The 14,542-nt window shown below is 36.8% G+C and overlaps 1 protein-coding gene across 2 annotated transcripts in view; it reads left to right on the top strand.

The window, feature by feature from the left end:
* The window catches only part of NCAPD3 (non-SMC condensin II complex subunit D3), a 64,790-nt gene that overhangs the window by 9,355 nt on the left and 40,893 nt on the right, over positions 1–14,542 (top strand). For both annotated transcript variants that reach the window (XM_032868969.1, XM_032868968.1), the window contains exons 4-13: positions 3,069–3,253; positions 4,320–4,484; positions 4,593–4,654; positions 4,830–4,917; positions 7,130–7,263; positions 8,803–8,875; positions 9,684–9,809; positions 9,938–10,190; positions 11,558–11,614; positions 11,865–11,954. In XM_032868969.1, coding sequence (XP_032724860.1) covers positions 3,069–3,253; positions 4,320–4,484; positions 4,593–4,654; positions 4,830–4,917; positions 7,130–7,263; positions 8,803–8,875; positions 9,684–9,809; positions 9,938–10,190; positions 11,558–11,614; positions 11,865–11,954 — 1,233 coding nt within the window. The remainder of the gene's footprint in view (positions 1–3,068; positions 3,254–4,319; positions 4,485–4,592; positions 4,655–4,829; positions 4,918–7,129; positions 7,264–8,802; positions 8,876–9,683; positions 9,810–9,937; positions 10,191–11,557; positions 11,615–11,864; positions 11,955–14,542) is intronic.

Here is a 14,542-nt window from a genome sequence, read left to right as displayed (position 1 = left end):
CCTGATGATGACAGCTTTGTAATAGAGCTTGAAGTCCGGGATTGTGATTCTTTTTCAACATTCCTCTGGCTATTCGGAGTCTTTTCTGGTTCCATATAGATTTTAAGATTATTTGTTCCTTTTCTTTGAAAAATATTGATGGTATTTTGGTAGGTATTGCATTACATGTGTAGATTGCTTTAGGTAGCAGAGACATTTTCACAATGTTTGTTCTTCCAATCCATAAGCATGGAACATTGTTCCATTTCTTTGTGTCTTCCTCTGTTTCTTTCATGAGTACTTTATAGTTTTCTGAGTACAGATACTTTGCCTCTTTGGTTAGGTTTATTCCTAGGTATCTTACGGTTTTGGGTGCAATTGTAAGTGGGATCAACTCCTTAATTTCTCTTTCTTCTCTCTTATTGTTGGTGTAAAGAAAAGCAACTGATTTCTGTGCATTGATTTTATATACTGACACTTTACTGACTTCATGTATGGGTTGGGTTCTAGCAGATTTGGAGTGGAGTCTTTTGGGTTTCCCACATAAAGTATCATATCATCTGCAGAGAGTGAGTTTGACTTCTTCTTTGCCGATTCAGATGCCTTTATTTTTTTTTGTTGTCTGACTGCTGAGCCTAGGACTTCTAGTAGTATGTTGAATAGCAGTGCTGATAGTGGACATCCCTGCCATGTTCCTGACCTTAGGGGGAAAGCTCTCAGTTTTTCCCCACTGAGCATGATATTCGCTGTGGGTTTTTCATAGATGGCCTTGATGATATTGAGGTATGTACCCTCTGTCCCTACACTGTGAAGAGTTTTGATCAAGAAAAGATGCTGTACTTTGTCAAATGCTTTTCAGCATATATTGAGTATCATATGGTTCTTGTTCTTTCTTTTATTAATGTATCACATTCATTGATTTGCAGATGTTGAACCAACTTTGCATCCCAGGAATAAATCCCACTTGGCCGTGCTGAATAATACTTTTAATGTACTGTTGGATCCTATTGGCTAGTATTTTGGTGATAATTTTTGCATCCGTGTTCATCAGGGATATTGGTCTGTAATTCTCCTTTTTGATGGGGTGTCTGGTTTTGGGATCAGGGTAATGCTGGCTTCATAAAATGAGTTTGGAAGCTTTCCTTCCATTTCTATTTTTTGGAATAGTTTCATGAGAATAGGTATTAATTGTTCCTTAAATGTTTGGTAGAATTCTTCCGGGAAGCCATCTGGCCCTGGGCTCTTGCTTTTTGGGAGATGTTTGATGACTCCTTCAATTTCCTTACTGGTTATGGGTCTGTTCATGTTTTCTATTTCTTCCTGGTTCAGTTTTGGTAGTTTATATGTCTCTAGGAATGCATCCATTTCTTCCAGATTGTCAAATTTGCTGGCATGTAGTTGCTTGTAATATGTTCTTATAATTGTTTGTATTTCTTTGGTGTTGGTTATGACCTCTCCTCTTTCATTCATGATTATATTAATTTGGGCCCTTTCTCTTTTCTTTTTGATAAGTCTGACCAGGGGTTTTTCAGTCTTATTAATTCTTTCAAAGAACCAGCTCCTAGTTTCATTGATTTGTGCTACTATTCTTTTGGTTTGTATTTCATTGATTTCTGCTGTGATCTTTGTGATTTCTTTTCTCTTGCTGGGTTTAGGCTTTCTTTGCTCTTCTTTTTTTTGCTTAGAGTTTTCTTTGAAAAAAAATTTTTTTGTAAAATCTATAGTGATATGTTGTTTGCTTTCATGTCTGATTGGTAATTTGTATATTTTTGTTGTTTTCCTTAGTCTAGAGGTTTATTAATTGTATTGGTCATTTCAGAGAACCCACTTCTGATGTTTTTGATTATACTGTATTCTTGGGACACCTGGGTGTCTCAGTCAGTTAAGCATCTGACTTGTGGTTTCAGCTCAAGTCATGATCTGACGGTCGTGAGGTCAAGCCCCATGTCAGTCTGAGCTCAGCATGGAGTCTGTTTGAGAGATTCTTTCTCTCCCTCCTCTCTGCCTCTCTCCTGCTCATGAGTGCACACATGCATGCTCTCTCTCTCTTTCATAAATGAATAAAATAAAATCTTTTAAAAAGATTACTTCATGGTAGCCTACCCTATGCACTAATGAATGAATCCTTATCAAGTTTTTATTGCATATAGTATCATAGTCATATTCAAAAGTCGGTTTTGGAAACATTGTTACATTATTGTTTCTTTTCAAATAGTGTTTAAGTATATTTTGATAAGCAGTTATTTGTGGATTAACTTGATCCTTTTGAGGCTTGTTTTAAAGCTTTGTTGGAGTAGATATAAGGTAGCCTTTACTCTAGAGCTAGTTTAGCCCTACTCTTAAGGTGTGTTTCTTTCCAAAGAGGCTACTAAATGCTCTAGGTGTCTAAGTTTCCAGCACTGGCTGGCCAGATCTCAAATATTTCTCAACCCTCTATAAGTTAGAAAAGATATTCATCTTCTAGCTCCTTGGAAATTGTTCTTTGCTTACTTTCATAAAATTTTACCCTCTGTGTACATAGCTTATATTCAGCCCTATGGAGATCTCTGAAGCTCTTTTTCCGTGTAGCTTCTGCTTCTCCAATACTCTGCTCCATGAACTCTAGCTACCCTTGCCTTCCTGACTCTAATTTCTGTATTCTCAACTTAGAAACACTGTCGTAATGTATTTGGGTTCACCATTTTCTGCTGTTGTCCAAAAATTACCTCAAAACACAAAACTGGGGCAATTTTAGGATTTACCTCATTTGTTTTTGTTTCCTCAGAGACTGTGTTTCTATGCTACCTATTGCTCCATGTTTGTAAAATAGTTATTTTATACATTTTTGTCCAGTTTTATAGTTTTTGGCCGCACGACAGGTATAAAACCAGTTACTCCCTGGTCAGGTATGAATATCTTATTTATTTCTGATCAGCACTGTTTCTTACCTCCTGATGCTGAAGTTGAATGGTATTTATTTGCTAAAGGGTCATTGTTTGTTTAGAGTTAATGATAAGCTCATTTTTACTTATTAATTTTACATCTGTTGTTATAGACCTATCTCAAGACAATTAAATCTAACCCACCTACTCTTTATTCTTTATAAATAGGCAGTGTAGCCAATCAAGTGTTCCACCAAGTGATGTTTGACAAATGTATTCAGATTCTAAAGAAGAGCTGGCCTCAGGAATCTAACTTGAATCGGAAAAGAAAGAAAGAGCAGCCTAAGAATTCTGAGACAAATCCAAGAGGGAATAGGAAAAGAGGAAAGCCACCTAGGAAAGAAGATATTGAGGTAAGAAGTAAATGTAATAATAAAACATATCTGTATCAACACAAGATTGTGATTTAAGAATTCACTTTTTTTTTTAAGATTTTATTTATTTATTTGACACAGAGAGAGAGAGAGAGGCAGGCAGGGGGTGGGGGAAGCAGGCTCCCTGCTGAGCAGAGAGCCCGATGTGGGGCTCCATCCCAGGACCCTGAGACCATGACCTGAGCAGAAGGCAGAGGCTTAACCCACTGAGCCACCCAGGCACCTCAACAATTAACTTTATATTAAAATATGGTTTTGGGGGGCACCTGGGTGGCTCAGAGGGTTAAGCCTTTGCTTTCAGCTCAGGTCATGGTCTCAGGGTTCTGGGATGGAGCCCCGCATCGGGCTTTCTGCTCAGCAGGGAGCCTGCTTCCCTTTCTCTCTCTGCCTGCTTCTCTGCCTACTTGTGCGCTAGCTCTCTCTGTCAAATAAAAAAAAAAAAAATGGTTTTGGGCATCATGATTATAACCAAATGATCCCAAAGTATCATCAGTTATTCAGTATGACCTTAAGTTGTTTCATGCTTTGTGTACTACTGAGAATACATTTCTACCTTGTCATCTTTCCAACCTCCCCATAATCTCTCACCAGCCTTATTCCCAGGTATGCTTGGCAACATCCCAACAGGTGTATTTGCCACATTATCTTAACGTCATTAAAGAGGAAGATTGAAGTATCTGAGGACTTATGTCCATAAGAGTGTAATGGAATAATATTAATTCCAAATTCTTGTGTGATGACTAGGTAGGATGGTGGATGTTCTTTGACGTGAAAACTTAGAAGAAACAAAAGAATTCCCATTGACACAAAAATACAGAGCTAGAAACTGCTCTGCAGTCATCTAGTCCAATGATTTATTCTTCTGGCTTTGGAGACAGAGCAGTTAAGGGACCTGATCAGGGTCATATCACCTCAGCAAATCAGCAATCACGTGGAGTGTAACTGGACTTGGATTTGAGTATATTGAAAATCATGGGACAAAGTGTTAGGCATTACTATGGAGTAGGTGAAGCAGGCATCACCTATACATATCTTTATAATCTAGGTGGATGAAATAGAAGAACAGGAAGATGAAGAAAGTATTTGTTTTTCTGCTCGAGACCTTTGTCAAATTCGAAATACCATCTTTCACCTTTTGAAGAATTTTTTAAGGCTGCTGTCTAAATTTTCTCTGAAAGAAAAGCCACAGTGCATACAGAATTGCATAGAAGTAAGTGAGGATTCTAAAAAACCTTGGGGCAACCTCAAAGGGCAGAGATGATGGCTAATACTTAGTAAGTAGGAAAAATCACCTGTCTTCTTTGTATCTGTTTTCCAGGTCTTTGTTGCATTAACTAATTTTGAACCAGTTCTTCATGAATTTCATGTGACCCAGGCCAGGTGAGCCACTAATTCTTCCAATGCTAAAATTTTGCTCTAGCAAAAGTATAAATGCCATTTTATCCTAATGGCACACAAGAAGAATTTTTTCATTTGGATGTGGTTTATTATAGGGTTACAGTAGATTCAGAGTAATATTGTGTCCATTAATTAATCTTTTGCCTTTTTTCTTTAGAAACCTTAATCAAGTAAAATATGTACCAGAACTGGCCTATCATGGATTGTATTTGCTGTGCTCCCCCATTCATGGAGAAGGAGATAAGGTAAAGGAGAAAAAGATTTAATTTAATTACTAGTTGAATTGAAAGCATCTGAATCATATAATGGAAAAACATTGGCAGCATTTGGTGTAATTGCCATTTTAATTTACCAAGTCATTTTCATGATCTTATGTCATTTGTAGCAAAAAAAAACATCACTGTTCCTGTTTGCTACCTGTTCTTCATAACCAAACTGGTATTCAAATACTTGGAGGGTATGGCAAATTACTGTTAGGTTTCATACAAAAAATGGTTCCAGTGTGAATTAGATAGGAAGAACACTGAATAGAATGTCACTTTTAGAGAAACAGTCACCAGATTGTTCTCAAAAGAACAGACAGTCATGGAATTTTCAAGTTTTCCTTGGCAAGTTTCATGTGTGCTTCAGTATTTCTATTAGTGTTTGTATCATTTCAGTTGAGAATTCTATAGAAATATCACTGGTTATCATTCCTAGTCAATATTTATATATGGATTATCCTCACTGAGAGAGTATCACTATCTAAACTTTGGAGTCAGGGTTGTTCAAGCATTATGGTGTTACTAGACTTGGATGTGATTAATAAAACAAGATTTTACAAAAAATGTAATAGAATGAGGTCCTATGACTTTTGGTGTCTGTACTACACTTAATTTCCAGGGTGAGTCCCGTGTTGGTTAAGAAGTAGGTTCAAAGATGGTGACTAACATAACACAATAAAAATTTATAAAATAAAGTCAATTAGTCTTTGGGAACAAAAAAAAAAAAAAAAAAAGAAGAAGAAGAAGTAGGTTGAGGGCACCTGGGTAGCTCAGTCAGTTAAGCACTGACTCTTATTTTTGGCTCAGGTCGTGATCTCAGGGTTCTGGAATCAAGCCCCACGTTGGGCTTGGCATTCAGCGTGGAGTCTGGTTGTCCCTTTCCCTCTCCTCTTCCTCTTCCTCTCTCTTTCTCATAAATAAATCTTAAGAAAAAGAAAAGAAATAGGTTCGGGACTTTGGGCCAGATTGTGTACATCAGTGGTTGAATTCTGGCTCCACCCCCTTCAGCTGTGTCTCCTTGTATGAGGTACTCAGCCTTTCCAAAGCTTCAGTCTTTCCACAGCATTGTCAGGAGGAGGAAATGAAAGAATGCTTCTCAGATGCTGAGTGCCATGCCTGTTTAGAAAACATGCCATGTTTTATAATTTATTATACCATTTTCCTTTCTGTGTTTAAAATATGGGTGGGATAGAATTCATATGAGTGCTTTCGATTTCTGTGCTCTTTGTAACATTTGTAAAGGTTAGCTGGATGGGGAAATTTATGCCTTTAGGTCTATAGCATTTCTCAAGATGTAGTATTTTTTGTGAGAGGGTTGACTAGATGTCAGACATGTTGGTTTTAGCCATGGAGGCTCTTTTTTCAGGTATAAAGTGGAAATAATATTTATATATATATATATATATAATGGAAATGTCTCACTTATGCAGTTGTTGTGAGGTTTGAGATTAAATCTAGTAATATATATGAATGTGCTTAACGCAATACCTGCCACATATGTGGTTTTCTGCACATGTTTTATTTACAGGGTGAATGAATGGTTAGTCGAATAAGTTATATGAGGTGTTATATTGGAAGGTGTGTTGTAAACTTCAGGTAAAACACAAGTGTAAAATACCATTCTTCCCTTGTTCTATAAGGGTTTAGCAGGAGCATTTTTTTGCCATTTAGAAGTGACAATTAATCCTCTATTTACCCTAATTTCAGGGCTACAGTTTGAAAGGGTAGGGAGAAAAACTAGATGACATTCCTATCACTACCTGTAAGCAGTGTTTTCACATTGTTTCCATCATGTGTTTATTGAGTACTTGGTAATTGTCCAAGAAACACGTTTCTGGTGTTCATCCAAAAACTCTGTCAACCCAACTTACCTTCACACAGCTTGAAATGGTTTACGCTGGGGCACCTGGGTGGCTTAGTTGGTTAAGCGTCTGCCTTCAGCTCAGGTCGACCCAAGGGTCCTGAGATTGAGCCCTGTGTCAGGCTCCTGTCTCAAGGAGGAACCTGCTTCTCTCTCTTCCTCTGATCCCCACCCCCCAACTTGTGCGAGTGTGCTCTCTCTCTCAAAAAAATAAAATCTTAAAAAAAAAAAAACAAAAAAAGAAAAAGAAATGGTTTACTGTGGTCTGCATCACTCTCTTCGAGGCTCTTGGATTCTTTATCAATCCTTAAATAGAATTTTCTTCTCTTCCAGGTTATAGGTTGTGTTTTCCATCAAATGCTGAATGTGATATTAATGTTAGAAGCAGGTGAAGGAGCCCATCGTGCTCCCCTTAGTATTACAACATCAGTTATCAACGGTAGAAAACAGGCGGTCCAGTTCATCAGGTGAGGCATACACAGCTTAGATTTTCACTCTCTTTATCACTCTCTCTTAAACCTCCTCGGCCCTGTACTAGCCAAGATTTCTAACACCTATGGAAACTAACAGATTTCTGGCCTGTTATGGTTTTGGGGGTCAAAGTAAAGCACTTCAGAGATCCTCTGGTTCACATGGCCCGGAGTTCATTGTTGGTAGCCTCTGCACAGGGTCATTGCTGAGGGATACAGAGTCTGTAATTCATGGACTAGCGCTGGCCTCCAGCTTGATTCCCACAAGCCTGTAAAGTCAGGCTCTGAGGAATGACAGTTTGCTTCTCATCTGTTTTATCATTTGGCTCAGTGTTTGCCTCTCTTACGCATCTGCCTCTTCTTTTCCTTTTTGTATTTCTGTCTTCTTTTAGTCTCTTTCTTTTTGTTCGTTGCCACTTTTTCCATGTTTCTTCTCACTTTTCTATCCTTTTTCACCTACAACCATACTTCCTAAAGGGAAGAATTAAGTTAATTTTTACTTCTTTAACAATAATTGATAGACCAGTTTTCCCCTCATGAATCACATAGCTTCCCCTAAAAAGTTCCATTTCTCAGCTTTACTGGGGAAGACATATTTGCTATGTCATTGGCTTTTCTTTCCCTCCTTTATTGAATTTTTGGCATGCACTGTGGAGGTGGTGGAATAAAGTGGTAAGTATATGAGAGTGTGTACATGCCTGCAGGTATACATGGAATATAGTATAGTTGGAGATGTGGGGTGTGGATGGTAGAATCCAGATATATATAGGCTGTCATCTGATCATTGAGCAAAATATCTCTTGTGGGGGGTTTCTTAAAACATTAAATAGCTAAGATGCTTTAAGTGGAAACACCCGTTTTGGTTCTTCCATAACAGTTCATGATGTCTCCAATTGCTGTAGTATCCACATAATGGTACAGATAAACACTAAAGATGGGTCAAATCTGGGCATTACTATGATAATCTGGGGCACCTGGCTGGCTCAATTGAAAAAGTGTGTGACTCTTCATCTTGGGGGTATGGGGTTGAGTCCACATTGGGGGTAGAGGTTACTAAAATAAGTAAGTAAACTTAAAAAAAAAACCCTACAATAATAATCTTGGATTAAAGTTTGGAGACGTATTATTAACAAAGCTGTTGAAATAGTAGCATTTCACTCAGCTACCACAAGGTGGTGCCATGTCTTATTTCTTATTATTTACCCCAAAAAAGATGTATTTTAAAGTCTCAATGTGAAATTTGGTATATAGCCAAAAAAGTCATACAAAGTTTACGCATTTGCTCTTCCCTGACTGTAGCTGTCTGCTTGGCAACAGCTCTCTAAAAACACACATAGGACATAGTGAATGATCTTCTGCTGTGAAACTATTTTACTCTATTCACTGAAACAATGCTTGCAATATGGGGTAAATAGTTTTTAATATTCAGGACTTTTAAAACATAGAAGTCATGGTGTTCAAGAAGAGAATTGAAAAATTATTATTCTGTGTAGTTGGTGTATTGTAAACAGTGGGTGTGGTTTCTTTTTGAAATAGTTCACTTGTGGATGAACTGAAGGAAAATGTATTCCCAGTCCTTCGTATCTTACTCCAGCACATCTGTGCCAAGGTACCATTTGCTTTAATAGTAATAGTAAGAATGATAAAGATGATGATAAAAATATATACTAGATGTGAAGGTAAATGTGTATGCTTGTGTGTATATTTGTTCTTGTGAATGAGTCTATTATTCATTATGGAAAGTAGTTTTGTTTAATATTTTCACTACATGTTCCCATTGACAATGTTCTTTTTGGCGAGGGGGATCCTTTTTATTTTGGAAAATTTCAAACATATGAATAAATAGAATATGGTGATGAGCACCTACCTTCAACAATTTTGTATCACTTATACCCCTATAATGTATAATTTCGTCAACACATGTAAACATTGGGTTTTTCTTTTTTTAAGCAAATTCCACCATATCCATTGATGCTTAAATATTTCATATGTATCTCTAGAGGATAAGAACCCTAAAAACATAACCAATAAATACTAACACACCAAAGAATATATACAATAATTCCTTAATATCATCAAATATCTGGTTAATGTTCAAATTTTTATGATTATCTTTTCAATTTCTATAGCAGTTTGGACAAATGATTCCTAATTTGAATGCAGTAGATTCTAGGGGGGTTCCGTAAACTTTCTGAAATCTTGTGCTAAGTTTGAATTTCTGAGGGAAGGGCTTATAGATTTTTTATAGATTAGTTTTCAAAGGGGTCTGGAACCTAAAATTTGCTAGTCACTTTTATAAAATTTAAAGATTCACTGAATAGTTTCACTCCCTAATTTTCTGCTTGTATCACAACGTGTGTTTCAGTTGTGCTGTAGGTAGATATTGGCTGGACAGCCTCTCAATGCTTGTATTTCAGGTGACTGATAAATCAGAGTATCGGACCTATGCGGCCCAGTCCTTGGTCCAGCTGCTCAGCAAACTTCCTAGTAGGGAATATGCTACATTCATTGCCTGGCTTTACAGATATTCACGAAGTTCCAAGGTAGGAGATATGCATAAAATCTTGATTCCTGGCTCTTGCAACCTCCTGACAGACAGATCTGAATACACAAGGGATACTTTGGTTTTTATTCCTGTCTGATGGAGATTCTTATGATTTTGCTTTATCAGATCCCACACAGGGTTTTTACTCTAGATGTGGTCTTAGCTCTATTGGAACTGCCTGAAAGAGCGGTAGATAACACTCTCTCGATGGAGCATCAGAAGATCTTAAAGCATAAGTTCTTGGTACAGGAAATTATATTTGACCGTTGTGTAGACAAGGCACCGACTGTCCGCAGCAAGGCACTGTCCAGTTTTGCACATTGCCTGGAGGTATCTGTTACCACTGCATCGGAGAGCATACTGGAACTTCTGAGTAACAGTAAGTGTGGTAACCATTGGGACATGGAACCTGTCTTGTGCTTTTCAAGAAATTGGACTGTAAGGAAAATCATTCTTTGCTGTTGCAAAAGTAATTGATACAGTATGATATACTTTTACCCTCATAAACCAATTTCAGTATATTTTGTTGTTGAATAACTTTTTAAATACAGACATACCTTGGAGATTTTATGGGTTTGGTTCCAGACTGCCACAGTAAAGCAAATACTGCAATAAAGCAAGTCAAATGAATTTTTTAGTTTCCCAGTACATATAAAAGTTATGTTTACAATACACTGTTGTCAGTTAGTTGGCGATAGCATTATGTCTAAAAAAACTACTTACTATAATTAAAATTACTTTTTGCTAAAAATGCTAAGTATCATGTGAGCTTTCAGCAAGTTGCAGTCTTTCTGCCAGTGGAGGGTCTTGCCTCAGTGTTGACGGCTGCTGACCAATCAGTGTGGTGGTTGCTAAAGGATGGGGTGGCTCTGGCAGCTTCTTAAAATAAAACAGTGATAAAGTTTGCCACATCAATTGACTCTTCTTTTCACAAATGATTTCTCTGTAGTAGGTGATACTTTCTTCCAAAATTGGAGTTCATTCCCAACGCTCACAGCTTCTTTACCACAAGTAGATTCCATCCTAGGAAACCACTGTCTTTGCTCACCCGTAAGAAGCTATTCTTCATTTGTTCAAGATTTGTCATGAGATTGCAGCAGTTCAGTCACATTTCCAGGCTTTGCTTCTAATTCTGCTGCTCTTCATGTTTGCACATCTGCAGTCAGAACACATATACCGTTTATTAGGTTTGCTATGTTATATGGGTATGGTTCATAGTATCCCAAAACAATTATAATAGTAACATCAAAGATCACTGTTCACCATCAGTATGAAGAAGTTTGAAGTATTTTGAAAATCACCAAAACCTGGCAGACACAAAGCAAGCAAATACTGTTGGAAAAATGGCACCCATAGATTTGCTTGTTGCAGTTACCACAAATTCTCAATTTGTTAAAACTGCCGTATCTATGAAGCACAGTAAAGCAAAGTGTGATAAAACAAGGTACACCTGTTAGACAAGCCTGACAAATTTGAAAGGCCTTTTAGAGTATTTTAGATATTCATGTTTTAGAGGTGAGATTGTTGGCTGCCTGTACCACTACTTTGCATTGTTGGGTATTGGCTATATTGGGCCTAATATCCAACCATTTCAAATGCATACCAAAGAGAACATTATTATCAGCAGTTTAGAATCTGTTTTGTGTTTAGGCCTAATTATCTTGATTTTGGTGATTCTTTGAATATTTACTTGGTGCTGATGATACTATGACATTTTCCCCTCTTTTTCAATCTGCTTATTTTTAGGTCCTGCAATTTCAAGAATAGAGAGCCGTCCTGGTATCTTACTGAGAAATTCATCAGGTAATGGGTGAATATATTTTCCAATATTGAATAATTGTCTTTTGTTTAAAGGACTTGGTGGGTATTTGACATGTTTTTTTCTATTTCCATATTTACCTTTTTAATATTGAACTTTATTCATTAAGGAAATTGAAATTCATTTCAATAATGATGTAGTAATTTAAATGTGTAATATGCCTTGCTTATTATTACTAAGAGGTATAACAAATTTTTATCTTAATGACTTATCTTTTTCTTAATTATTTTTAAGCTTTTTCCTGTCAGAGGCAAACACTTAACCCTTCTGGAGGCTCAGGGGTGAACAATATAGACAGCAGTGGTGAAACAGATGGATCTGGGGGTATGTCAGATTTTATTTCTATCAGATGAGTAATAACTATTGGATTTCAGACAACTGTAAGTAGAATCTAAAAACCTTGGATTTTTTTTTTCTGATTAATTCACCCTTAACAATTGGAGCATCCTTCTTTTTAAAAGTGGAATAATTTCTGTTTTATTGTATCTCTGATGTCTTCGCACTATACTCTGTTTCATCTTAAGGTGAAGAAAAGCTACATTCCACTGACTATGTCCTGAACCTCAGTATTTCTATAACACATAAGAGAATATTAGCAAATACTTTATTTCCTTATTAAAGGCAGTCATTGTGAACTCTTGGGATTGCTGACCGCTGACTAAAAAGGGACCAGCGGCTAGAGAAAGTGCCGCACATAATAAATTTGTGTTTGGAGAAAAATCATCATTTAAAAAAAAAAAGGGAAAGATGAAGAATACCTTTGTACCCAATCTTGTTCCTACTTTTAATTCTTCATTACTTTTTTCACCATTTCATCTTGACTCTGATCGGGCATCCCAGAATTCACTTTTAATAAATGATGGGGAACTGTGAATTGAAGTTCACATTGAAAAAAGTAAATTCAGAATTTAGATTATAATTTCTCTTGATGAGTAAGATAAACCATACATACTGTATGGGATGGTTGTGGAGTCCTCTCTCCTGTGGCCTCCAGCAGAGGATTCTGAATACAGGTGATGCCTGATCACTTTCATTGACTTGCTGAACCCAGAGTAATCTGGGTTGGCTTAAGTGCTAATGTGATTTAGGAGGGAAAAAAACAAATCTCGACTAGTAAGTAGATAGATCTGGACCCTACTCCCAGATTCTGTGTCTATCTACCCATTGTGATCTTGAAAAAGTCACTTTACTTCTCTGGGTGCCTTTTTCATCTGTAAGATGGCATAGCATGAAATAGTGGGGAACACTATTTAGAAGTGAGAGGTGTTCTGAATTCTTGTACTAATTCTGGTACTAAATACCCGCCTAAGACATGGAAGCTAACCAAGCACCCTAATGTGTACCTTTCTGTGTCTAACACCCTCCCTGTCTTTCACAGAGGGCTATTGTCAGAGTCTGTGAAAATAATGTTTAGAGAAGTGATTTTTCAAGATAGATAAGTGAGAGAATATATGTGTAGAGAATTAATTGTATAATTAGATTTATTAATTCGTTCCATTAACATTTATCTGGCCCCTTCTAATCTGCTAGGCATTGTAGGTACAGACTTTAATAAAACATAGTTCCATGTGTGGAGGAGCAATGGGAATAATAAATGCATGTATACAAATTTTACCTACATGTTTATATATCTAAAACAGTAATGTTGTCAGGTAAGTGCCATGAGGTCAATTACTTACTATTTTAGCCTGAAAGATCAGCATGGAATTAGATTTATATGACTAGATATTAGGATGTGTTACTCAAATTCAGAGCAAAAACTCAATATGTATATAAACTGATTTCCTAAAATATTATAAAAACTTTATTCTCCAAAAGTGTTGAATGTCTGTATTGACTCCAGTCTTAACAGGGTAAGTGCTAAGTGTTTTCTTGGGGAAGGCAGAGGGGGATCCTTTCTTTTTTTTGAGATGTAATTCACATACCATAAAAATTTAAAGTGTATGATTTGGAGCACCTGCGTGGCTCAGTTGTTAAGCATATGACATTGGCTGAGGTCGTGATCCCAGGGTCCTGGGATCAAGCCCTGCATCATGCTCCCTTCTTGGCAGGAAGCCTACTTCTCCATCTCCCACTCCCCCTGCTTCTGTTCCCTCTCTTGCTGTGTCTCTCTCTGTCAAATAAATAAGTAAAATATTTTTTTAAAAAATAATAAAGTGTATGATTTAGTGGTTTTTACTGTTTTTACAAAACTGATTGATTTTCAGAATATTTCCTTTGCCAAAAAGGAAACCCCATTCTCATTAGCAGTTTCTCCCCATTCTCACCTTCCCTCAGTCTCTGCCAACCACTGATTTGCTTTCTGTCTCTACAGATTTGCCTATTTTGGCAAATCTGTATTTGCCTATTCTTCCTATTCCACATAGGTACAAGCATACAATATGTGTTCTTTTGTGGGTGGCTTCTTTCACTTAGCATAATATTTTCATCCATATTTCATGTCAATATTTCGCTACTTTTTACAGCTTCATAATAGTCCATTGTGTGGATAAGACTACATTTTGTGTGTTCACTTGTCAGTTGATGGGCTTTTGGATCATTTCCATCTTTTGGCTATTACAAATGATGCTGCTGTGAACATTCTTGTGCAAGTTTTGTATGTAAATATATTCATTCCTTTTGGAGTGAATACCTAGGAGTAGAACTGCTGGGTCATGTGGTATCCCTATGTTTAACATTTTGAAGAACTGCCAGGCTTTTTCAGAGTGACCATACTGTTTTTACATTTACACACTAGCATGTGTAATAATTTTAATTTTTCCACATCCTTACCAACACTTGTCATGTCTATTTTTATTGTAGCCATCCTAGTGGATGTGAAGTGATATCTACTCACTGTAGTTTTGATCTATACTTCCTTAATGACTAACAATGTTAAGCAAATATTCTTGTGTTTATTGGCCATTTATATG

The sequence above is a fragment of the Lontra canadensis genome, unplaced genomic scaffold (assembly GCF_010015895.1).
Source record: "Lontra canadensis isolate GAN:19392208 unplaced genomic scaffold, GSC_riverotter_1.0 scaffold36, whole genome shotgun sequence".
NCBI lineage: Eukaryota > Metazoa > Chordata > Mammalia > Carnivora > Mustelidae > Lontra > Lontra canadensis.
Note: the sequence above shows the minus strand (reverse complement) of the source record. Positions and strands in the feature narration are given on the sequence as shown.